This window comes from Melozone crissalis, unplaced genomic scaffold, assembly GCF_028551555.1.
Source record: "Melozone crissalis strain CALT ecotype California unplaced genomic scaffold, PUWL_Pcris_2 ptg000023l_1, whole genome shotgun sequence".
In the NCBI taxonomy this organism is placed as follows: Eukaryota; Metazoa; Chordata; class Aves; order Passeriformes; family Passerellidae; genus Melozone; species Melozone crissalis.
The window spans coordinates 24,386,699-24,412,740 of record NW_026535801.1 but is presented as its reverse complement, the minus strand read 5'-3'; the positions used below and the strand labels follow the sequence as shown (position 1 = coordinate 24,412,740).

The following is a 26,042-nucleotide window of genomic DNA, read 5'->3' as shown; positions in this document are numbered from 1 at the left end:
AAAGAAAGGGAATACTCCTGTATAAGATGTGTCAATTCACAAATAACAGGAGAAAGAAGCACCTCATTTCAGAGTAAATTTAAACTTTCCATACATTAGGAAATGTTGGCCCTCCTTACCCCCTAATTTCACTATTATATGTATCTTGTGCTGTGTAATTGGAAGGCATCAAAATTGTTTCCCCTTTATTCAGTTTTCTGCATTATGCAGAATGCAAAATGAAGAGCCTTGAAATGTTGTGTGTATGTGAGTTATTGCAGGATGTAAACAGCACAGTGTGTCAGCTGAATCAGACTGCTGAAAATGTATAGATCAATAATTTGGTTTATTTTTAGGTTTTATATTACCCCCCTCTGTCCTAGATGCTGGTAGTCTTCTTTTAGCCTGAAAACCTGAAGGTCAGTTTGAAGTCATGATCATATAATAGTTCTTTTTATATCAGCAGCTTTATTGGCCTTGGGAGGATATTGTTACTTATTTCTTAATCTTTTGGGGAACAAAATAGAGTCTGGCCAGATTACAAAAATCATGCAGTGAAACTACAAGGTCTATCACTTCATACATGGTCCCCAGCCTCCCCTCACCCCCCTCACCAGCAGCTCTATTTTCAGAAGATTTGTGGGTGTTCAGCATGTCTGCAAATCAGATCACAATATTCTGTGTAGCCTGTCAAGGTATATATTTGTCATTTCATAAGCCATATGACCAGTTTGGGTATATATATGTTTTCTAGATGTGGGTGGATAATGAAACTGTTCTGAAATCTATTATTACAAGAAGTTAAAATATTACAGAGTTTTACTTTCCTTTAAGTCATTTATTGAGATAAATAATGAACAACAGATATATATTGGGCCTTTCAACCACATTCTGTATTCCTTCAGACTGATGAATTGCAAGGAGATAAATGTTCTCTGGACACTAGTGACCAAAGCAACAAAACACTTTTTCTTAAACAACACAATAAAGAGACCAGTAATATGCAGTTTATTAACTGGGACAATTATTTGTAGACAGTATTAAGTTATGGGAATTCAGGAATTCCCTCTTTTCTTTAAAAATAAAGCACAGACACTGACTGTTCTAGTCTTCATGAGTCTGTTTACAATGGAGTTCACAACTTTGCAGCTGTACATCAGTGGAAGCTAGATGTCTAAAAAGCTTTAAAATAAATCAGTATTTAAGCAAAAGATAACATCAGTTCCTGTTGTGTCTTTGTACCTTGAAATTTTAAGGCCAGAAGTCCCCTTTTTGAATTCATAAAAAATGTTAAGGGACAGATGTCAGACTTTTGCCCTACTGCTTTCTTTAATAAAAGTCTACTTTTGTGCCTCTAGGAAGACTTGTCTCTTTCTAACCATCAGTGTCAGGACCCCAACTGAACCTGTCAGTACAAAAGAGTGCAGAAATTGCACTGTCCTCCTGAACAGACTGTAAAAAAGAAATAATGGAAAAAAGGAAGTTGGGATTCTTCTAGAAGAGAGTGACATTAACACCTCTGGAAATTATAAGGAAAAGCATTTTAAAAAGAAATTTTTTCTTAAGTGGAATGGAAATGTAAATATAATTTAGTCACAAAAATCTGCACTAGGATATAACAATGCCAATTTATCAATCAGGGTTATCTGGCAGCTACACGTGGATTAATTCTCTGACTAAAAGTCAGTTATGCAGAAAGTGTCCAGAAGATGCTTCTTGGAATTACACAAGGAGCTATGATCAGTGAAGCCCCAGGTGAAAATCCAGGAAAAGCAATCAGGGAATCTACTTATTCAGGACCATCACATGTGCAGCACTTCACTGCAAGCTATATCTTAAGGCAATTTTCATCTCTACACAATGTCCTGAACCCTTCTGTTAAGCAGAAAAACAGCATTGGAAGGTTTCTTGCAGTAGAATGTATAACCTAGGTTTTTCTCTCAAAGTGTCGCACAGCATCTCCTCTTTCTTCTAAAATAATTGTCTAAACTTTATTTTACTTTCTACTTCTAATTTATTCCACTAAAATCTTTTTACTAAAGTATCTTACTCCTCTTTAAATGTTTTCTCAAAGTGCAGCACTTCCTCTAAACACAGTGGCCAACGACTCTTTTATTTATTTTATTCATTATTCTTCCTCTTCCCTCTGAAGGTGGCTTTGTGCCATCCTTTCCTTTTTCACTCTCTTACAGACCCAAATTACATCTCCAGCTTGCAGATATTAAAGAAGTTATACAGCTGTTGTCTTTGGAAAGAACTTGTTTCATCCTGTGATGCTGATACTTGATTTATAACTGTTGAGAGAGAATGAGAGAGAATCCAGGCTGCATATCCAACAGAAAAGCTCACCGACATATTTTGCATTCCACCATGAGGAGCTACAGTAGTGGAATGATCAGATTTTAACACCAGGATCACATTTCTCAGCAAAACTTAGGAAAGGAAGAAAGATAGAAAATATGACTACAAAGGGAGAGATGGATGGATGTATATTTGAATGGTACAATATGTGACCTTTCACGTCATCAAGTCCTGCAATCCCAGAAAATACAGCATCTTATGTACTCCTCCACTACATCCTCAGGGTCTTTCTAGCAACACTTAGAATTGCTGCCCTAACTTCTTTTATTAGAAGACTGTTTCAGAATGTCACAACTCTAATTAAGGGTGACCTTTGAACTTACCATGGCTGTTTTATACTCATTTCCTCTTTTACTGATATTGCCCCATAGATTAAATAGGTCATATTGCCCTCTGTGTATTTTCGATGCCGTTTGGCAGATTTCCTTATCAGAGACTGTGCCAGCATGAGCACATTTTTACTACCTCCTTTAACATTTCCTAACATTTCCACCATATTATATTCTCAACACTCTGCTCAAATCTTCCAAGCCCACTTTTGCACTGTTCTGCAGATAGATTCCTGATGGATCTATGGCCCAAGAACAGATTTACAAATAAATTTATATTCAGACATGAAGCAGAAACTTCAAAGAGCTGACTCTAACAAAATATATTAAAATCACTGGGAATAGAAACATAAACAGGACTAAAACCAGCCACTTAAATCTTCTAAATGTCTATTTCTAATTTAATTAATGAATCTCTAATTAACTAGATCCTTGACCACTGTAACACTATAGACCTACATTTATTTATACCTCCTAAGAGCTTCTACCTGTACCTAATTTTAGCATTTAGAATGCAGCAGCAACTAAAAATATTGATAAGTGAATGTAATAACAGAAAAAGCAGCAGCTGCAGGGAACTATTTCCAATTATAATGAATGATATGGCATCAAAGTTTGGTATGCAAATTGTGCTCTGCACAGTGGTTGAGATTGTTCTAGAAAAGGACATAAACCAATGTCAAATTAAATTGGAAGGCTTTTTTGAAGTGTAAAGATTTTATAGAGCATTTCAAATTTAATTTTAAATTCAGTAGGTATCAATTTTCATTGATAGATTAGCTGATCCATGCCATTTCCATTGGATTTTTTATAAAATCTAAATTATTTGGAGAATAAACATAGATTAAAAAAAAAAAAACTTCTGCCCTCCCTTCCGCCCTCAACAGCATCAGTAGAATGAAGAAGCTCAGCACCCTGGCACTAATTAGCCAGTCAGAATTCAAGAAACAAAACCAAAAAACACAAAACCCAAAAAACAAGGAAATAACACCCCTGAAAAACCTACCTTGTCTCATGCTTATATAACTTATAAAAATTAGTCTTTTTTATGTAACTTGACTTTTTGCCTTATTATCTATGAAAAGATTTCTATATATAACTACTATGAATAATTTAAAACATATCAAAATGGATCCAGAAGAGATTATATCTTTCAAAACTGACCACAGAAGAAAGGACAATGGTTGCAGATTCAAGCTAGCTATTAAAGACAAAATATATGAAAGATAAAAATCCAATTACTTTTTAGGCACTAACTGATCTCAAAATAGAAATGATAGAACTTCTATCTCTATTTCTTTAGGAGGGTGTACAATACATCCCTTTTTATATCTGTCATAGGGAGTAGGAACATGGACCCTGTCTGGCAAAGCACCAATGCAGAGAAGCTGCAGTCTGGTCAGCACTTGGGGACATGATTTAGTCATGGACTTGCCCATGCTGGGTTAATGGTTGGACATGCTGGTCTTAAATTCTATCATTCTATGATTCTAAGCCAAATATACTCTTGGCAAGATCTTCCTTATGGAATATCTATCTGCATTCTACTGCAAAACACATTTTACCTTTTTCAGTCCGTCTAGGCATTTAAGGGCCAACCCTCTGCTTACTAACCTTATAAATGTTATTTGGAATACTGTCATCTCTTGGTATTTTTTACAGTATGTTCCACATTCCTCGCCTGTCCCAGTCACTCTCCATATAAGATTGTAACACAAATGAAATAATATTGAAATTAGCTGAAAATTTCTTTTGACTTCAGAGGGCACTGCATCTGTTTTAGAGTGAAGAAACAGCTATTTAAAATTATTTTAAATTTTGCTTGAATTATAGGCCTTGTTCACAAGACATATTGTACATCCAGTCCAAAGGTATGTGCTTTTCATTTTGACAGCCTTATGGAAGCACAGATATGGAAAAAGATACCAATAAGAAAGAGCATTATAAAAAGCTGAAGAACTTGAACAGAAATGATGAGATATAATTATGATACAGTGGCACAATCACCCAGCATTTGTTATTATGTTGTACCCTACACAAATAGCTAGCTTGAATTTGTCTTTAATAACTAGCTAGCAATTCATAACGCTGAGAAAAAATTATGAAGAATGAAACTAACATTTATGAATGACAGGAATCACTGAAATTAATGGTCTTATTTGGGACACATGGTGCATACTAGATTTCTTTTCCACTAAAAATTAGGGAGCAGAAGAGTTTTGTTTGTTAGCAGTATCATCTGATGTTGTAGACTACCTCATAAACAACTGAATGGAAGGTAAATTACATAACGTTTTAAAGCCTTCAAATTATTCTGAAGATAGCCAAGCCACTCATTAAAAGAGTAAGAATCTATGGGAAAAAAAAAGAAAATGAGCTAAAATAACATGTATTACCTTACCTGTGTAACTTTCTCTGTTACATTGTGCGTTCGGTCTTTCACCTTAGGTGCAATAATTGCTTTCTCTGAAGAAGGAGGAGATGAAGATTTTTTTTCACTTTTGATATCTGAAAAGTTCAGTGTGAGTTGAGGAATTTTGTTGATTGTACTGTATTTGTTGAGATTCGAATCCGATGTGGATCCCAACAGACTTGACTTGATATGATTAAAAGGCCCTGAAAAATCAGAACACATATTTAGTATCTGGGAAATTAAGGGAAATAAATTATCATTAATATTTAGGTGGGATATGTTAAAAGGGTGATTAAAAACTATTTTTCTGTATACTAGTTTTTAATAATAAAAATTATTTACATTTAAAAAATAACTCTTTTGCTAATAAGATTGAAATCTAATATTGGCTATGAATATGACATTTCCTTTACATATAACCCTCAATATTTTTTAGAAAGTTGATGGATTCCAAATTGCATAATGTATCTATCCTTACTTGTTTTCATTTTACTGGGAATTCTGGTGAGCTCTTATTATAGTTCTGGCTGAATATAAAGACTATATGCTCATTTGTTTATGAGAGCGGAAATAGGGCACATGATTATGTAAGAGTGCCTGGAATTAGCAAAGGCTCTATTATCACATCTCTACCTTGCTCATGCTCACATGATAGTTCAAAGAAACTGGAAAATTGAGAAGACTCTCAAAATATGTATCTTCAATTGTCATTGCTAATAAAATAGGAAACTATAGGGATGCTGTATATACATATATAACCTATATAACTATGGGTAGAATATCAACAGAGTATATATAACCTTTTTATACTGTTTTAGTGTATCATCAAAAATATATAGAATTTACATACTTCTTGAGGAACATATTCTTTGTAATTATTCTTTTCATTACAGAGAGAGTTGTTTGTTCAAGAAGGCAATATAAATGATCAGAATACTTGTTTTGTACTGTCATCATAAGGTCATTGGGAAGACAAAAGTATTCATTGCAAGAAAAAGTTACTTTTCCTTGCAATGAATAATATTGGAAAAAGTACTATAAAGATGTTTAGACAGTGAGAATTAAATCCTCTTATGTATTTAAGAAAAAAAATCCAGGTCTTGCAGTCGGTAGTAATGCACATAAAGTGTGAGATTGAAGGGTATTTCTTAGATCCGCCTGAGAACCTTATTCAAGGTTGCCTTAATTCTATTAAAGGCAACAGTGTGATGCTTTTCTCTTTCTTCTTTTTGAGGTTTTCTTTTGTCTTCCTGAGAGGAAAACAAGAATGTGTATGTTGATTCAGGGACAGTCAGTGGGTTGGATTAGGCCTATGGGGTAAATTGCAAAGTCAACAGTGGAAGAGTTGATTTTATTTGCAATGTGAGAATGAATGAAATTCAAAGCAACCAGCTGCTTGGGGATGGCTGTGGCGAAATGCTTTATGCTGTGTTGAATTTTTTTTTCAAAATTCTTTAAGTGGGGGTTGATTTTCCATCACACCTGGCTTCAAATGCTTGTTGAAGAAGAAGACATTTCATTTTCTTTTGAAGCTTATAAGGATCTATACATGTTTTCTTTCTCCTAAACTCATAATAATTGCATGCTAATCTGGATCACAGATAGAAAATCTCTATTACTGCATTTCAAATTTTGCCACTGTGCAGAAAGGAATTTAAGATGACAAGGGAGGGCATGATGCTCTAGATTAAAATTTTGGGTACAAAAAAGAGTTTGTGCCTGAGTTCTCTAACCATTAAACTGCAAAACAGTCCTTCTTTTACTCCTAGCATATTTTTTTGTGGAACAGATTCACAGGAAAAGGGAAGAAAGCACTACCTTTCACCTGCAAGGAATGGTAAAAAAGCCTGCTACTGAGGGCACCACCAAGGGACTGTGATACTATGTTTAAATGCCTTTTTCCCCACGTGGGACCTGAATCTATCACATCATCTATATGAGTCTACTAAAAATTAGTGCTCAAAATATATCAGGGCACGCAATCTCCTCACTAATCAGTGAAGTGACTAATCTGGCTGGTGTGTGCTAATGGACATGTGGTCAGACTGCAGCTTTCCAGCCCTGCTTCCCTGTTAGCTTGAGCAACAGTTTCTGAGTATTGAATCAGTTTAGATGTAAGCAGGATTTCAAGTTAAAACCTTGAATCAGTTGGTCAGATTAACAGGATTCTTCATACCTTAGGAATTCAAATGTAAGAGAAAACTAAAATAGCTTAGGCAAATCTGTGATTAGATAGTAGGCAAGATTTTGTTTTATTAGTAACTTTGCAGATACTTAAATTGCATTGAACTTTTGGTTTCTGGGATTTACATCTTTTATCACTTCCATTCCAAAGGGGATTATTCTCTCTTTTGTTACCTAATACTCATGCTCTAGAGCATGATATTAGGCTTAAGCTCATTGCGCAAAAGAATAGAACCTTGCTTCTTTTCCCCCACCATCTTTTGCCCTAGAAAGTGGTGAAAAGCATAATGCACCTCATTGGCAATGGTAATTGACTGAAAGACAGTATTAGCTTAAGTACAGCCCAGGCTGCCAGAAATTGAGCTGATACTTGATAGCCAGTGGACCATTGCTATACTGTCATAGCAGGGCACAGGAAAAGGCCATAACAAATCACAATCACAATTGATACTAATTGGCACCCTGATTGACAGTTTCAACAGACAGGCAGAGAACTGAATAAGCAGGGAGAAGGACTTGCTTCTGCCTAGCCAAAAAGGAGAATCAGGTTAAGCTTGAATTCCCCATTTTGATAGTAGGATTTCACTGTCCTTGCTTACACAATGCACTGAGAAATTATTTCACTCTCCTGAACTGCCAATTCATCATCTTTCACCAGCAGTAAATACATTTAGAAAAATTATTGAACAGCACAGAAACTGCATCTTTTTCCCCCAAGATTTTGCCAACATACACATGAAGCAAATGCAATGATTTTGTAGGCCACAAATTGTTTTACAGAACCTATGTCATGCACTGCATGCAGTTTGGAGAGATTTTACCAGGTACACACACTTTTTGCATCATGCATGAAGTCACAAACCAGTCCTCCCACAAATACAAATATGGCAATTAAACTGAACACTTTTGTAAGTGATCTTCAGAAATGGAGGAAGTAATTTACAGATTATGTTCAAATTGCTTCTAAAACATACAGCTCAATGCTGGTGAAAAGAAACAGTTTTTAAATTGCACTAAATGTTATTTAAACATGAAATTGGCAATGAAGTGCATGCATGCACATTTTGATGCTACAGGAAGCTTGAAACCATACCCCCTGCCATCCAGGAACGTGAAACTAGTTTTAAAGAGACAAAAGAGGAATAAGTGAAGATACTTCCACAAGTGTCCTGATTATCAGTTATTTATTTTTGAGAGAGTTAACTGAAAACTGAGTACCTTGTAACAATGGATCGTTTGCTAATGTCCTCATACAATCACACTTTTGCAGGTAAAACTCCTGGTAGCTTCAACAGAAGTTTTGACTGCTTAAGGACAACAGCACTGAGTTAAGTAATTAAGATATGTTCTACCTCCCTCCCTTTCTTTTTTTAAATTAGCAGATAATGAAATCAAAAGGCTGTTTAACTGTTAAAGGCCTTCACTTTTTCCAGTGATTTATAGTTAGTGTTTTGAGACAAGAGTTACATGAGTAACTATGTGTTTAACAAATATAATTTATGTAGTAGTCCTTGCACTAGGTCACATGAGAGTGTTGCATTTGAACATTTCATACAGCAGGCAAAGTAACATGCCAAAAAGTGTGGCTGATTGAAACACTAGAAGGTACAGTCTAGATGTATACTTTACCTTTGACATTGTGACCATTGTCTGGTTTTCAGCATATTAAAAGTGGAGAAAAAGACAAGAAAAGACAACTAAAATCTACATCAGAAAAAGCAGAAAATACAGCTTCAAAGTGTGCATGGTTTGAATTGAAATATTGTTGCACCTCCTTGACTGTATTATTAAGACTTTCAGGGAAGGTGAAATCACTCCAATGATTGAGATAATGTGTCAAAGTGTCTGGAGTAGATCATCAGGCAGTAGGACTGGCTTTATCTAACTTGCCTTAATAGAAACATGATAAAATTCTTTCTCCACAAGTCTGGCAGTGGGCTGCAAGAAAAAATTATTTCTTGGCAAAAGTGCCAGGAAGAAATAATTAGTCCCACATAACTGAGAGAAGCTGAGGCAGAAGTGCAGGGTTGGTGCATGGCATGGGGGGCTGCACAGGAGGCCCAGCACAGACCCCCAGGCCCCCCATGTCTGCCTACACTCATGTGAGGAAATGCTTTTGCCATGGCAGCAGCCTAAGCCATGCTCTTCTGAGCAAGTGCTGGAGAAAGATACACCTTAAACCTTTCTTCAGCTCTTAGGTGCCTTTTCACAAGGAAACATTGGCTAAGCTTTCTGTCCTCACAGGCTCACCTGGCCCTGAATCCTCTTGCGAGATCAAACCTTTTCAGGAGAATACTATAATTGCTGCTGTTATCACTATTTTAAAGGAACCACACAGGTGCAGAGGTAGGTGCCACGCTGGTTCACATGATAATAATGTGATCCACAAGGCACCGTCCCCTTGTGTTGTGCCCTGCGGCTCTGAGGGTGTGAGGCGGGTCTGGCAGGGAATGGCACCTTCCTCCTGGTGCCACCTGCTGTGCCCAGGCTACCAGCTCTCAGATGTGCTTTGGGCTCACACAGACATTCACCTCCTTTGGCTGGGCTCACAGGCCACCTCTGAGCTGAGGCTGTGCCACAGCAGCCTGTGGAGAGTGGTCAGCGCTGCTCTGGACAGAGGCCGCGGCCTGCACGGGGGCATCGGACATGGCGCTGGGCCTTGCCAGACCTGCGGCCTTGCAAGCTTCTCCTCAGCTTCCCGAGCACCAGGCAGCACAGCACATCAGCCTGGGCCCTTCGGACCGTAGCTGTTTAGTTCCTCCCAGCCCAGTGCCTTCCTGGGACAGGCATCTGTAGCAGTGCTGGAGATTAGGCTAAGCTGGGCTCTAAAGCCTGCTGCTGTTTCAGAAGGCTGCAGTGATCTTGCTGAGTCCACTTTCTGAAGACAATAACATTTCTGAACTTGTACCTGCCTGCAGAATCTGGATTGGTGGTGTTTCAGATGAGGCTGGCTTGGCTGCATTTTGGATGGTGAGTGTAGGACACAGTTCCTGCCCTGTTGCTTTTGCTGTCATATAGGCAAATTGATAATGGAATTTGATCCAGTACACTCAAATAAATTTAAAGTGCTAAGCTGTCATTTTTACTGTAATATCTCTTGGCATATAATGAGCACAGTGAAGATAATTTTAAAGTGATAGACAACAAGGCTACATAAATTAATTTAACACATGAAATAATTTCTATTCTCAATTGCATTATCTTAAAATTTGACTGCAGGTAAATTACTGTAGTTAGTATTAAGCTAAGTAATGTTATTCTCTTCTTTCAGAATTCTGCTTTACTGATTCAATTAATATTTTTTGAGCTGGAAGGGGTAGGAAAAAATTGGATCCTGACTTGCATTTTCATATATAGTAGTAGTTTTTGAATGATTTAGAAAAACTCAAAATAAAAATGGAATGGGAAAATAAGTTAACCGTATGTTTCCTTTGGTAAGAGTTGAGCCATTTGGGACTGTAGTTGACTTTTACTTGTTGTACTTATGGTTTTGCATTCCCCCTGTTCAGAAACTGCAAGCCTGGAGCAGATGATTTAAGCTGAATCTTGGTTGTCTAACTTGCATGGATAATTTTATAGCAATAATAGGGTTTTATGGCTCACTATTGAGTTAGGCAATTAGGACTTGCTGGATAAATTTAAACATCTTTTCAGCATAAGGCGTCCAATTCTAACATGATTGTAAGCAGATGGCATCAAGGATGGTTACTAATCCTAATGCCTTTCTGAGAGCCATCCTCTCTTCTGCTGAATTTTTCTAGAATGACTATGTATGACATACGTTAGGGCCTGGTTCTCTACTATTTTGTAGTTTATGCAAAGTGAAAACAGAGTAACAGTGTTTTGCCTATTTACACTGTAAATGATCACATCGCAGGAGAGGCCTTAGAAGTTCAGTTGGATTATTGACTCCTCATAGTAGAAATTATTTTCATTAGTACTTAACATTTGAAAAAAGCTTTTCCATAAAATGGAGATAGAAAATTTTGCTCCTCCATTTGGCAAGTATTAAAATTATGTGGTAATTTATGCATTAGCTTTCTATCACTGTAATAAAAGATACTTAATAGTCAAACTGATTTTTACACCTTTTCATAGATGTATAACTGGATGAAGAATGACCATTTGGGAACTACTACAATGAAAAATTAATATAATAGCACAAGGAGAAAATCACACTTAAATGAAGTTTACACTAAGCATTTCACCATTTCACTAAGTATTTTGCTATTCATTACACAAAGCATGGAGTTGCTGAGGATACTTTCTTTGGCATGAGAGAAAAAGCATGTCTCAGTGTTGGATCAGTGAATGTAAAATCTGCACATTACAGATTTAAGAGAAATAAACTTATCAGTCTCTGAAGTAGGATTTCATACAATCAAAGACAATCTAATACCTGAAAGCATAGGAGAGAACAGTACATGCAATTATAATTTGATCACCTGATTTTTTTTCTCCGCAAACCCCAATATTAACTTTAGGAATGCTGGCCCCAATATTTGCTATATCCCTATAGAGAAGATCAACACCATGATTCCAATAGTCGCCTTGAAAATAGAAACTAATATTTAGTGTACAAAAGCCTGGCATATTTAAGCCCTTAATATTTTCAGTGCACCATGGAGTCGTTATATTTAGCTTTGTTTACAAAGTGATGATTATTACTATGGTATTGAAAATATTCCTTTTTTAGTACATCAGAGAATAGTGATTGACTTTCTACCATACCTTCACTTGCGTGACGGTCCCTAAAAATGTTCTTGGGATGGACATTAAAGCCTTCTATGTCGTGTACCGAAGAGGCTCTCCGTATACTGCAAATACTTTCCTTTGATCTGGAGTGGGTTAGTGGATTGCTTGTCTGTATCATGTCAGGGTAAAGTCTGTCCCACTGCTGCTTGGGTGATGAGTGGTCAAGAGGTCCAGATATATTAACCAAAGGTGAACATTTACTGTGTTGAATCAGTGCTTTTGTATCATCCACTTCTGAGGGACTGCAGCTTTCTTTAGTAGGTGATTTAAAGTGCTTCATTGCCACTGAGTCGTCGCTGTGCTTGGATGAATCGATTATGACTGCATCGGGGTCTTCCTGGGGTAAGGACTGCTTTCTGTACGTCAGGAGTCTCAATCCAGGTAGCCGGAGCCCAAAAAGTCTGCCTACATGTAAGTACACAGAAACAGAAGAAAATGTTACACATTGGTGTCTGGTCATTAAAATCAGCTTTTCTTCACTTACAATGAATGATAGTAGCTATTCCTGATAAATTAAAATGCTTACTAATGAAATGTGTAAATATGCAAATACAATATAACTCCAAGTTTGTTAGAGTTGGGATGTTAAAAGATTTCATAATTCAGTTAGACCTAAGTTTTTGAGCTTAGAATGGGAATAGCAGCATTAATTCTACAGCCTATTTTAAAAACTATGAGGGCCAGATGATCCTTTCTAAATTAAAAATCTATGTATCTATAAAAGACTGCCAGAATATATCTAACACTTTGCTTGGTAGTTGTTATCCTGAAATAGATATTTGTGGATTCTAATACTAGTGGAACTCATGTGCTTATAAATGTACTGCTGATATATGCATTTGTTGGCTACAGGTTAAACAGGAAGATACCAAGGCTAATTTCTTAGGGCATAGAAATAAGCTGTATATCACTTTTGCTACAATCCTCTCCAATACTTATAACTGATGATTAGGTGAAACAGTTTTAACAAGTTTAAAATGAAAAGTAAAGGAGCAAAGTGAAGAAAAAAGAGTGACGCAGCTCTCAAGCTTTAGTTGCACCTATACAATTACTGTTTACATTTGCATGGGATGGGCTGAGTTGGGTTTGATGTGTTGAATGGCAGGAGAGACTACCCTGAGTGTGTGGAAAATTAACACTTTGTGTAATGGAAAGAAATGTCAGTACCTGAGAGGAAGAGTAAAACATGGTGCATAGAAAGAAACTATAGAGGAAGAATTGCAAAATTTACAGAATGCCCTTCTAAAAAAACAAACCTAAATAACAAATATTGTAAGGTTTTGTGTAATACAACTCACAGATGGAGGTGTGGGGACTTCAGAAGTACAGAAAACATATTAAACAGTTTAGGAAAAACAATGCTAAAGAAAGTTTAACAAAATAAAATAATTTAAAATTTAAAATGATCAGGTATGATTGTATAAGCAGTTTGACTTATTTAATAACTTTTGTGTCTCATTTCTTTGCTACATAAATGTTTTCAACAGTGAATCAATAGTGAAATGATTTATTGGAGAATATTTCAAAGCATATTCTTATCTTCTCTTTCTGGGATAAGAAGTTCAGTTTGGGAAAAGTTTTTTTTGTCAGTCACTTTAAATTGCCAGAATTTGTAGCTACCTAACATTTATTAATATTTACCACTGTAATCTATCATTTGATACTGACAGGTTTTGAAATAGTCTTTCTTTTATGCCTATGGCAGAACGTAATTGTAAAACAATAGATGACCCATATTAATCATTTAATGTTTTAAAATGGATGTCCTATATATTTAGTATTGAATATGGAATTGTATTTTGAATTCTAAATGAATGAAAGTGAGAGTACCCTGCTCAGGAAAACCTATCTAAGACCTAAAGCTGCTGTACTAGATGACACCAAAGGTCCATCTAGCACACTGTTGGACCTTGATACCTTCCAGTGGTGGATACACAAAGAGTCACTACATTGTGTTATTTAGAGTCACTACATTGTGTTATTTCTCTCAATAAATTTACTCAGTTTCTAGCTATCTGAATTTCAGAAAATTCCTAAGCTAGAAGTTTTTTGCTCAAACCACAAACTGAATGTTTGGTGTATCTTTCTTCTATGAATTTGTCTCAGTGTTTTTAAAAAAATGGTTGTTGTTTGATCTTCAAAGCATTCTATACAATTGAACTCCATAATTTTAGCATATGTTTGTGAAAAATACTTCCCCTTACTTGCTATACATTTGATGCCTTTGGGAGGGTTCTAGTTCCTATAGAAACCAGCTAATAATTATTCCCTTTTTATAGTCTCAATATAGTCTTAACATATTTACAGCTTTTCATGCATCTGCTGAATTGCTCTCTGTATACCTGTTCTGCAAGCTGAAGAATGCCTGTGTAACTGTATTGTGTACCTCTGAACATCCTTCTCACTCTTCTCAGTTACTTTTTATTTCTAATGTAATCCTTTTGGACAATGGACTACACTACTGAGCTACTCCCAGACTTAGGGATCAATGCACTGAAAGAATGGCTTTTTGTTTTGACCTTAGTTCACTTCCTTACAATTACTAATATTTAATTGCATTTTTGACTTACTTTTCTAACTGTGCTAATTGAAGATATTTTTGCAACAGCTAAGAAATTTTTTGTTGTTTGATAATAGATAATTTAGTCTCTAGTATTGTATCTGCAAAAAATTTGCTTTTGCTGTTTTATCGCTTGGCCACTCAGCATCCTTGGATAAGTCTTTGAATCTCATGTAATAGTCTGAATAATTTTTTTACATTCTCACCTCATTGTTAGAACCCTTTTTATCAAAGTAAATTGAAAATGTACTCTAAAATAAAAAACCTGTGAGACTATTGATAACATCCTAGTGTTTAGAAATCTGGTGATTTATTTCCAACTTTTTTCCCTACTTTAAAATATAAATCTACGTAATGATAGTACTTTTTTGTCCTTGACAATTTTTGAAAAAGTTTGTTGAGTTCCAAATATTTAGCATTGAATTTATCACTCCAAGCATATACACTCAACAGTAAAGTAGTCAGAAATTTCTGTTACATAAACCAGAGTCATACATCTTTAAAACAGCAGTTAAAAGTGCCAATTTTCATTCTACACAGTGATATTCACCAGAGTGAATCTTGGGAGTGTGCAGATTTCTTCTAACTTACTAAGCAAGCTTGAACACTACAACTGCTCACAGTTAAAATTAGTGAAGACCGTTAAAAAAAAAATATTTTTTTAATCCATGTAGAATTGAGCTGTAAAGGTGCTTATAAATAAATTTTGAAAGCTTATTGCATCCCAAGTGAAAAAAATACTATAATTCTCTTTTTTTATCAATTACACTGAAATTCTTAAAAACACCATTCATACGGATTTCTGGCATTAGACACTATTCAGGGCTTTTTGTTGGCACTCTATTTTAGTCATATTCATGGTGCTGCAGATGGTCTTTTCTGCCTCACCACGTTAATATGACCACGTTATACTGCATTACTGATTTAGCTGTCTAACTGCAGTTCAGCTGGAAAGAATACTCAGTGAGAATTTTGCTTCTTGTTAAGACTTTTGAGCATAAAATAGAAAACTTAGATGAGCAGCTTTTTGCTTTTCTTCTATATACTGTAATAAATAGTCTCAAACCCTATTTCCTGCTTTTTAATTTGTATATTCCTAAGAGAAGGAGTATTGCTATTCTTCAGTGAACAGGTAATGAGCTACATGGTGTGTTGAACATTCATCTCTCTCCTGTAGCTAAAGTTATCAGGGGGCCCATTCAGAATTTGTGTAGTTTACTGATCTGAGCTGAGCAAGGAAGTGTAATAACACAATTTGTCACAAAGCAAAATTCATTCAGGCCTCAGGCCTGCTGTCCCAGTATAAAATAAAAGTGCCAGTGGAAGCTTTCCTGGACTCCTGCCTATTGGATAAAATCTTTTGTTTTGTAATCCACAGCCCCTGCTTTGTCTAAGTATGATGTCAGAGCAGATGAATCTCGGGTTACAATTCTCAAACACGTTTCAGATGCAACTGGCTATTTACTATGAATTCAGAGATAATATTGCATCAAAATCCTATATTTATTAAAGCCTAGATTGCCAAATTCTTCTTAATGCTGAGTCAGAGATTTGTATGATTGTGTCTTCCTCAGATCAGCTGAGGAAAGCAGTTGAGTCTGAGTCACAATTCCAGGCTTAATTCCACCTCTTCCTTTATACCTCACTTTAGTGAATAAGTTATTTGCAAATGAGTTAATCTGTTGGTTGCACTTATTCTCTGTGCCATCTCAGCTGTTAAATTTTCTAAATAGTAGAACTCAGTCCAAAAATATCACTGTAGATGGTATAGGACTCTTCTAAACTATTTGCAGATAGAATTGTCTCCAAAGTCTCAAATTCAAATCAACTTTTTTTTGTGTTTGGGAACCCTTTTTTAATTCTGTCTCATATTTTGGGAGGTCAAAGGAGAAGACTTAGTATTCATGGAAATAAAATGTTTAGATTAATATTTTTGGGGAAAAAATGCAGGGAAAAATCCTATCTTGATAAGAAAAATTAATATCCTTTTTTTTCCATATGTATTTCAATAAGAAGTGCTAACATTAATAGAAAATTGTTATTCTTAGACACTGAATACAACCATATGGAATTTTGTGTCAGGAAAAACAAAAGGAAAAATGAAAATTAATTCCCAAAAGACCTTATCAACAGCTACAATCATGATAGCAAATTTTCTGCCCTATCAATACAAGACGATTCCAGCAAAAATATCTGAACAAGGATTTCTTTTGTAACCCAATACCCTTGCATGGCTAGTGATTCTTGTGTCTTTTCTGTGAAAATATTTCATCAAAAGAAAAGGAAATTATATTTGGCCTGATCGTTGCCTTGATATAGTAAAGGTATTCCCCAAATATCTAGTGATGAAAATGTATATTTATATACAAGACACAGTGGCTAAGTCAGAGAAATGCCTGCAACTGAGAGAGTTTTACCTTCTCTGTAATTTCTTCAGTGGTCTCTGGGTAGTGGTAGATGCTGTGTTATGTCCCAAAGTTTGTTTAGCCCATGTCAATGGGATTCTTGCAACACTATCCCAAGCACTGAAGAAGGGTAATCCTAAGAGATGGCTGCTGAAAAATTGTGATGGCTCCTCAAAGAATTGCTCAGCCAGCTTTTGTAGCACCACTAGTAGTATTGTTATTTTCATGCTGATGCAAAGCAGTTATCCAAACCCCGAATGTGAAAGCAAAAGGAAAAATATTGGCCGGTCTAGCTGGCAGCTAGATTTAGTGTATTTGTCTCAACCTTCTCTAGATTTAGACTTTCCAAAATCAAATCAAAGGAGCTCAAATATACAAAGAGTTTGCAGAAGGTTGTCTATGTGAGGTGTAGAAACTGTCAGAACTGTTTTCTGATGTGATATGCCACTTCTTCTGGGCTGAGAGCTGAACCAAAGTGAGCTGCTCATGTTTCTGTACAACCTGTTGTCTGTGGTAGGGTGTTGAAGAAAATCAGATCTTGGATAGTTGTAAAATATTGAATGACTGGTCTGGCTATAATATGAAACACATGTTGCTTTTTCAATATCTAAGATTAAAGAATAGAACATACATATCCACAATGATCAACCTATTATAAACAGATTTCCTTGACAGGGGTAGGTAAGATAAGTCAATTATGACAGATTGTCCTCCAGAGCATGGGCAAATTCCATAATACTTTTATTCTGAAACCTTCCCCAAAGAATAAGCAAAATTACTCTCACAACAGTAGCACAAGTCAGACCTTTGCTGAAATATTTTCTCATAATTGAATGTCACAGAATTCCAGGATTTAGGTTATCAGAAATATGTCACAGATAGTTATTGAATTGCTGCTCAAAGGCTTGGAAAAACCATCTAGCAACTCATGTGATAATGCCTTATTTTCTGTCTGGGCATAGCAGTCCTTGGGACAAAGAATTACAGAAAGAGACAATTATGGTTTTTTTCAGTTCTTTTTTCCAAAACGTATTGAAGCATACTTAAGTGGATAATTTTCCTGCTCTGCTTAATAAATAATTTATTTTCAGAAGGAAAAAACAAGGCACATGTAATTATTAACATTAGAAGCTAGAACTCAGAATTATCAGACACTGAATACCCTTATATTTTTTATCCTCCAGTGTGGTCTTCTTTAATTTTGGCACTTCTTTTAGTTTTCTGTAAAATTTAAGGTTGCATGTGTCTTCTACCAGTATAAGAAACCAGCAATCTTTATGTTCTCTTGTAAGTGAGAAAGATTTTACTTTGATATCTGCACACAGGAATCTGTCAGAATGTGAAAGGAAGGGAATGAAGCCTCTGACTGCTTGTGAGGCTCTGCTGTGTGTGGTTGATGAGTGAATTTAGTCAGAACAATTGAAACAGGGTGTCCCTCAAAAGTCATAATCTTGATATCCTTGAATGCTAATACCAATTGGTACATTTACATGTTTTAATTCCACTTATCGACAGAAATGTCATTTTACTTTATCTTACTCATTAACCTACAGGAGTTGAAGTGCTTTTGTAAAAAAGCTGTATGAAAAAATAATTTTTTGTCCTCTCAGAAAGAGATTTTACTTCTTGCATTTTTATTTCTTAAATATGATTAGAAGTATGAAAGAAAAAAAAGAAGTAAATAACTGCAATGAAATAAAAGAGCAAACATCACAGAAAATACTATATCCAAATTATTTATTACCCAGCACAATATTTAGCTGTCTTGGTATGACTATGGTGGTTTTTTTGGCAGCTGGGAAAAAGAATTTATTCTGTCTATTAAACCAAGCTCTCAAGAAGTTCTCAGCCCTTCATCACCTTGGCTGCCAGGCTTCAGAGGATAAAAAATATTGCTTTTCTCTGAGACAGCAAGGCTGAAGATGTTTTCTATGTTTTAACACTGAATTCATAAACCACTATCCATTTCTGCAATGTGTTTTGTCTCATATATTGATTGAAGTTTTTTATGCTCTGCATAGTGCAACTTTCAGTAATAATAGGAAGAAAAGTACCATTAAATTTGGATTTTATATGTCATATAATTATACTAAATTTAATAGTTTACCTTTTATATCTATATTTTTGCAGAAATAAATATTCAGACAGTGAGAGCAAGAGCCATATTATGACTTGCACTCTTCTAGAAATATATAAAATGTAATGAGATCTTGAAATAATATAGCCAGAACAAAGCAATAAAAGGACTTCTGTAGACAGAATTTTAGAAGATAGATTTACCTGAAGAAGAGCCACTTGAAATGTTGTTACCATCTGAAATACAATTAAACTAAATTTACAAAAAGCTTTTGCTTGAAACAGATTCAAAAAATAAACAGACTATTAAGAAAAGAAGGCAGAATATCAAATTTCCACATATTTTAGAAGGAAATTCAGGTAGCTTAAATTCAATATATGTAATACGCAGAATAATTGTTCTGAAAATCCACTGACTTTTTATTTAGAAAATTTAAGAAGTATTCAATTAAGAAATATTTAATAATTACTAAATCAATATATGTTTCCAATTACCAAGTTTTGAAGTTGGCTAAGGTTCCAGACAGAAAACTAAAGTAGGTGTACTAATATGCCATTTCTCATGAAATGGAACTTCTAATTAATGGTAAATTTTTTGCTTGACAATGACAATTTTATTTGGATGAAACTTACTGAAAGTTGAAGAATTCATATTTTTCGTCAGAAGAATAGACTTTATTCACTGACACTTGTTCAGAACATGAGCTTAGTTTAATTTTCCTGATAGGCCTCACTTATTTCATCTCTTCATGGCAAGAGCTCTTCAGACTATGGGTCCTTGCCAGTTGCTCTCAGGTTTTTGAAATGCCCAACTTGTCTGGATGCTTAAAACAATTAAGTAATAATGATAGGATTCCATACTTGAGAAGGAAGACATGGTGGTGGTAAACTCCCTTATTTTTACCTATGGATCTACTTTGTTTGCTTATTCTAAAGCAAGGCTTTTCAGGTTGAAGGGTATTAATAAAAAACCATATTCCTTGTAAATATCCATCTAAAATCTTCTCAAATCCATTGGAAATCTTTCCTGCTTTCTAGTAGAGTCATTTTTGTCTAAGCTTGAGATATGTTGATATTCTGGTTTTTTTCCTCTTCAAGGTCAAAAACTATAATTCAATTTGGCAAGTGCACAGATTTCTTAAGCTCTCTGTGCTAATTCATATTATGAATAATAGAGACGTGTCTCTTTCTTCCATCAGAGAATGAAGTAAAACTCACTACCTTTATACTTTCCTGAGGGTATGTATTATAATGTGGGATGACTTCAGAAAATCATTATCTTAGCCTTCAAATTACCTCACAGAACCCCCCTGTTTTAAATGTCCTGAAAGGAACAGCTAGATAGGAGACCTGTTAAAAATTGATAAAAATATATCATTGGAAGACCTGTGTGGTATGCATAAGTTGCCTCCACTGAAAGCTACTGAAAGCAGTGTCACTCTCTCATTTTCAAACTCTTTAAGCAGAGATTGGTTTTTTTTACTGAATGTTTGTACAAGACATAGCAAAATAGCTCTGTGATCGTAGCTGGGTGAGGCTGTAATTTAAACAGCTAATTACAGTACATGGAATCCAGGGAGGCTTCCTTTCTGAGCTGACCCCAACAGCAGCCATCATGAGGAAACAGAAGTAGAGCTACCCCACTCATAATTCTCTGCAGAAGAAGACTAAGAAAAATTATTTATCTCAGTGGCTGTTCTATTAATTTAGGCAGTTAGACATTTGTGGATCATTGAAGATGGTAATAGCAGAGGTTCTTCTGTCTTTTACTGGTGATTGGCGTTTGGCCATATTCCTTTGCTAAGAGTTCAACACTGTTTAAGTTTGCCTAATATTTACTGTAACTTACCTTGGAGACAAATACACATAATTGGCACTGGGGTTTTCAGAACCATGTTGCTGGTTGGCTAAATAGAAACCTTTGTTGTCCTGAACACAGTTTTTCTTGACTAACCCTGACTGAAGATGAATTTGTTTCCAGTGGTGCAGCTAAAAATAAGATCCTGGACAAATTTCTCATTAAATTTTGGGCAAAGTCAGAGGCTTACTCTTACTTATACATGCCATATTCTACAAGGCAAAATTGCAGGCATCAAGCAGTATGCAATATTTCATGACAACAGGGCAGTCCTAATATTTCTAGGACTAAAAATATGTGTTTGCCTTTCACTAAACTGCAGTATTTACTTATATAGCAAAGTTCTCTGCACAGAGGAAAGCAAATACTGTGTTTTTAATCTAGCTCTTTTACTGGTAGGAAAATTTAAATTGCAATTGTGTTTGTTTACATCAGTGTATAGAGTGTTCTCTGCTTATCAGATGTAATTCCATGGCTAGGGCCAGGAAAGAGGAAAACTTGCAGAAGATTAAGCTCCTTGAATAAGTTGTTTCAGAGGTTTTCTGATTATAGTTTTGGCTGTTTTAAGAATATTATTAGCCTCTTCATTTTATTTGAACCTTCTCCAAAAAAGGTTATTTTCCATTTATTGGACGCATAACAGATCCTCTCATTTCCTTCACAGAAAGAAATCGAAGAAATTATTCTAGAGTGTCTTTATGAGTCTTATAGATTTTGAAATAATAAAATGATAAGACAATCCTGAAATATCTCTCTTTGGCAGAATGCAATGACATGTTTAATCAAATAACTTTTAGGGCTTTCTCCCATGAGGTAATAAACATGGTGTTTGGGAACCAATATTTAGCTTATAAGTTAGTAGTTCTAGCTAGTCAAACTCTTTTGAAATAAAAAGAATAAAATTTGTGATAAAGTTACCTCCTCTGACTAGCTATTTTAGCCTACTGATTAATAGAAGTTGTGATCTAGACAGGACTGGATTAAATGTTAGAAAAAGCATTATAGGTCAGCAAAAAGGTAGAATGCTCTAGGTGGAGCAGAAAATGAAGACAACTCAGATTTAATTTCTGAAAGGTTTTTCTCATTGCAATCCCAAAAATGGTCTATTTTGAGTAGAAAATTGTAGCAACATTCTTCATATGAAATTCAGGATCCTCAAACTATGGATTTCTTCAGTTTGAACTGGCTGTTGATTTTCTGAGTTCAGTCTATGTCATGGTTGATTTTGATATCTTGTAGTAATTAGTTTTACAGACAAGAAGTGTTTCACAGCTTTGAGGAATAGAATCAGGTGCCATGAGCAAATAGTAATTTATGCCACTACTTCTGTAAATTGCTGTAAAAACTTGTCATAAAATAATGGAGTGGATGGACATGCCACAGTGGAATGTTTGAGGGATTTGGGAATAAAATTGGACACTAAGGGTCCCTTTCCTCAATCTTTCATATAAAAGACATATTTACACCCAGAAGTTATAGCTTAACACTTTATAATAAGGATTTTAATGAAGGTTGTACAACACACTGAATGGGAATTCATATGTTATTTTGGTTAACAACTGTTAGTAGTTGATACATTTAAATTATAATTTTCTAGGGTTCAAAGAAGTTTTTTGCTAAGGTGGTATAAAATCACATCTCTTCTTAATTTAGTTCATTGTAGAAAATCTACTCAAAGCTCTGTGCTCATTTTTACAGTGAATCTAACAGAAAGGAGTTCTCTTTTACCACGAGTATCTTGCTAAATATACATTATTTATGCATTATTTCAGTTGGAGTTCAAAATTTTGTACAGCTTTGCAAATGGGTAGATTCATGAAAATTTATGAACTACATTTTTGGGAATAATTTTTTATCATTATAGTGACAATCAAGCAACTGTTAGTGTCTTAGAAGGTGTAAGAGAGAACAGTCCATAAGAACAGTTAGAGATGAGTAAAATCCATTTTTAGGGCTTATGTAGCTCAAAGCTATCAGTCTTAACACTTCAATGCACTACACAAATATTGCTTCATTTACAAAGCAGGTATTTATGTCTTCAAATGTTCCACATGAAGTGGAGTAAAGTTATTAAATGCTTTTATCTTTGGGTATAGATGTTAATTTCTGGAACTCTAAAATGTTTACTTGATCAAAGAAAAGGCAACACAAAAGCCAAGCAAACTTATTAGAAAATAATTGAAGTAATAATAAGTAGAATTCTCAAATATGGAAATGATACAAAGCTTAGAAAGACTGAATGATGAATAGGCATCTCTAGCAGAAATCAGTTTCTCTAAGTTTCTCTTTAAGTGCACGTTGTACAAATATATTCTTATTGGAGAAGAGGATGTTATCCAGTTGTGGGGTAAGTAAGAACAGAGGAAATTTCTGCATGTCTCTGAACACAAAGATGGAACAGGGGTAGTATTAAATTAAGTTTGATTAGAAGTTTAGAAGAAAAGATGTGGCAAAAGCTTTGGGCTATACCCTTTTTTCCTCAAAAAGAAGAATTATATATGAACAAAGGCTTCCTTAGTTTTGCTAGGGAGCTGGCATACACTGGAAAATAGAATTGCTGCAAACTACAAAAACAACAAAACAGAAAAGAGTGAAAAATCAGTTGGCTGTGATTTTTTTACAGGGGAAGTGCATACTAAGATCTTCTGAAATTTCACTATTTGGTTATGCAAAAACTGTTCCAGCTGCCAGAGAGAACTAGTGATAAATTCTTGCCAGCAAATATAAGGGGAAGAAAAGGACCAACTGAAAGAACTTTTACACTGCTATTTTGAAGCCACTATCTTCACTTTTCACATTCCTGCCTATTCAGACATTTGCTGCATATAAGATAGGAACTCTTGAACACCAGATGAGAAAGAATTCTATTTATACTCAAATGTGCTCATCAAACTCCTGCAATATACCTTTTCTTTTTAATCTATTATTATCATCATCTGCCAAGCCCACTGCTGAATCAGAACCTAACTGTGTTAACCATCATGCTGGCACATAACAAAAGACGGGATCCTTGTACTAGAGAGCTTACAAACACTGTTGGAAATACCCGTCAGTATTCAGCTGATAAATTTTTAAATTTTTGCCTATCCAGAGCTAAATGTAGTCATTGAGCTAAACCTAAAAAATGCTACTTGTCTTCCATACGTCCTAATTTTTTCAGAGGGTCCTCAGACCTTTAACAGATTAAAATCCCTCTTTTCTTCACAGCATGAGATACTTTTTTATTACATTGAATTACATTTTACAGAATCACAGAATGTTCTGAAATGGAAGTATCACTGAGTCCAACTCCTAAGTGAATGACCCGTACAGGGATCAACAACCATCCACAACCTCGATGTTATTAGCACTCTGCTGCAATCAACTGAGCTCACCTCAGTGGCAATTTCTGTCATGAGGAACCCTATGGTAAGTGGTAGTGCTCAAAACTGTTGGCTGCAGCTTGCAGAATAGATGCTTTTAGAAAAAAGGAAAGGCTTTTTGAAGTTACACTTGATAAATTTGATCAACTCTTGAGTAATCCATTAGAGGAAATCCATTAGAGGAAGGATGAGAATATGAAAAGTTATCTTATTTTCTAGGGACTGGAAAATAGCTGCAATCTATTTGCTTCCTAATAACTTTTACTTCTTTCCTGCAACCTGACACAGTCTTTTTTCTTTCTTCTTTTTTTTTTTTTTCTCCCCTCTCCTGTTGAAAAGGCATTCTAATTTGAGAAATCTCAATCTAAGGAGCTCTGGAAAGAAATCTCTCATGATATGTGTGCTTCTGGGCAGTAGATGTTAATGTAATCTGAAATCTTTTGTCTTTTGTCATTAGCTGTTGTTTTTCCTGGTTGTCAGAGATGCATTGCACTTGCTATGTTTCTGGTTCCCTCTCTATTTTTATTCTCAAAATTGGTTGCTGCATTCAAAGGGATTTTGTTGCTTCCCCCCCCCCCCCCCCACCCGCTGAACCAGTACCTATTACTGTCCATTTTGTGTGTGATCCAGTGAAAAGAGATCACCTGATTTACCTGTTTTAAATAGAGTATGGTGATGAAAAACTATCTCCTGGAGAATCTGCTGTGTACCTTTCTTATGCTGGGAACATGACTTTAAAAATATGTTTTCACTGGTAAACAATCCACCTTTTTTGACTTTTTTTTCTGGCTTATTGGTCTCTCTCTGCCTTTTCTGTATTTCAAGGCTTTTTTCTGTTTTAGTTTAAAACAGCTATTGAACGGTACACAATATCTTGCAGTTATTTCTGGATGTTTTGCATAGCTTGGCCTCTTTCTTGCCAAGAGGAATTTTTGGCTATGTAGCATATTTTGTATCCCCATCCATCCCATCCGGCCCACATAACAGTCTGCTCTGAAACCATAAGCAACTCAGGAGAAGACGAAGCAGCCATGTGCCTGCTCTAGTTTCTGCCAGTTTCTGGCATCTGGCTGTATCCACTAGCAGGAAAATGGTTCAAGTCACCTTTCCTTGCCTCCTTTTGCACCTTGATCTCTCTCTGAGCGAGATCAGTTATGTACTGAGCTTGGAGGTCCGCTAATTTTTTTCAAGAACTCTCAGCCAGGAAATCCCCTGTGTACATCAGGTGTAAATACCATAAAACAAGAGAAGAATGTTTTGACAAAGTGAGGGTATTTTTTGCAGATTTCCTCTTTAGTGGCTTTTCACATTAAAATGCGTCAAGTGATAACACTTGAAAGGGTACAGTGATGTGTCACAGATATGAGAACAAAATGTTCTTTTTCAAGACATGAAGCTCTGTTTTTTCTACCCAATTGGTATTTTACCTTCTATTTTGTCCATAAAACCAAAGTAAGCATGGCCAAGCTGAACAATTTTATCTATGTTATAAAATTGCCTTTTAAATGAAGGAAGATGTTTCAATCTCAAAAAACCATGGTATACTAAAACATAACCAGAATATGGGTAGGGTTTAAGTAATGTATTTATAATAATTTTTTTCTGATGTGATTTTTAAATTTTTCTGATACTCCTTAATAGGATTTTAACAGTATCATTAGCAGAAAAAAAGTGTTATCTTGGTATCCCAAAAAAATCCCAACAAAAGCTGCTGTGTTGGTTATTAAAAAGCCCCCACCCCAATGCAAAACAGAATAAAC

At 35.4% G+C, this 26,042-nt stretch overlaps 1 protein-coding gene across 2 annotated transcripts in view; it reads right to left on the bottom strand.

The window, feature by feature from the left end:
• The window catches only part of KCNH7 (potassium voltage-gated channel subfamily H member 7), a 208,083-nt gene that overhangs the window by 55,140 nt on the left and 126,901 nt on the right, over positions 1–26,042 (bottom strand). Inside the window, exons 4-6 of one of the 2 annotated variants that reach the window (XM_054277503.1) lie at positions 11,998–12,426; positions 8,360–8,383; positions 5,071–5,285 (exon numbers count right to left, since the gene is read on the bottom strand). In XM_054277503.1, the coding sequence (XP_054133478.1) occupies positions 5,071–5,285; positions 8,360–8,383; positions 11,998–12,426 (668 nt within the window). The remainder of the gene's footprint in view (positions 1–5,070; positions 5,286–8,359; positions 8,384–11,997; positions 12,427–26,042) is intronic. The other variant, XM_054277504.1, reaches the window with a different exon arrangement.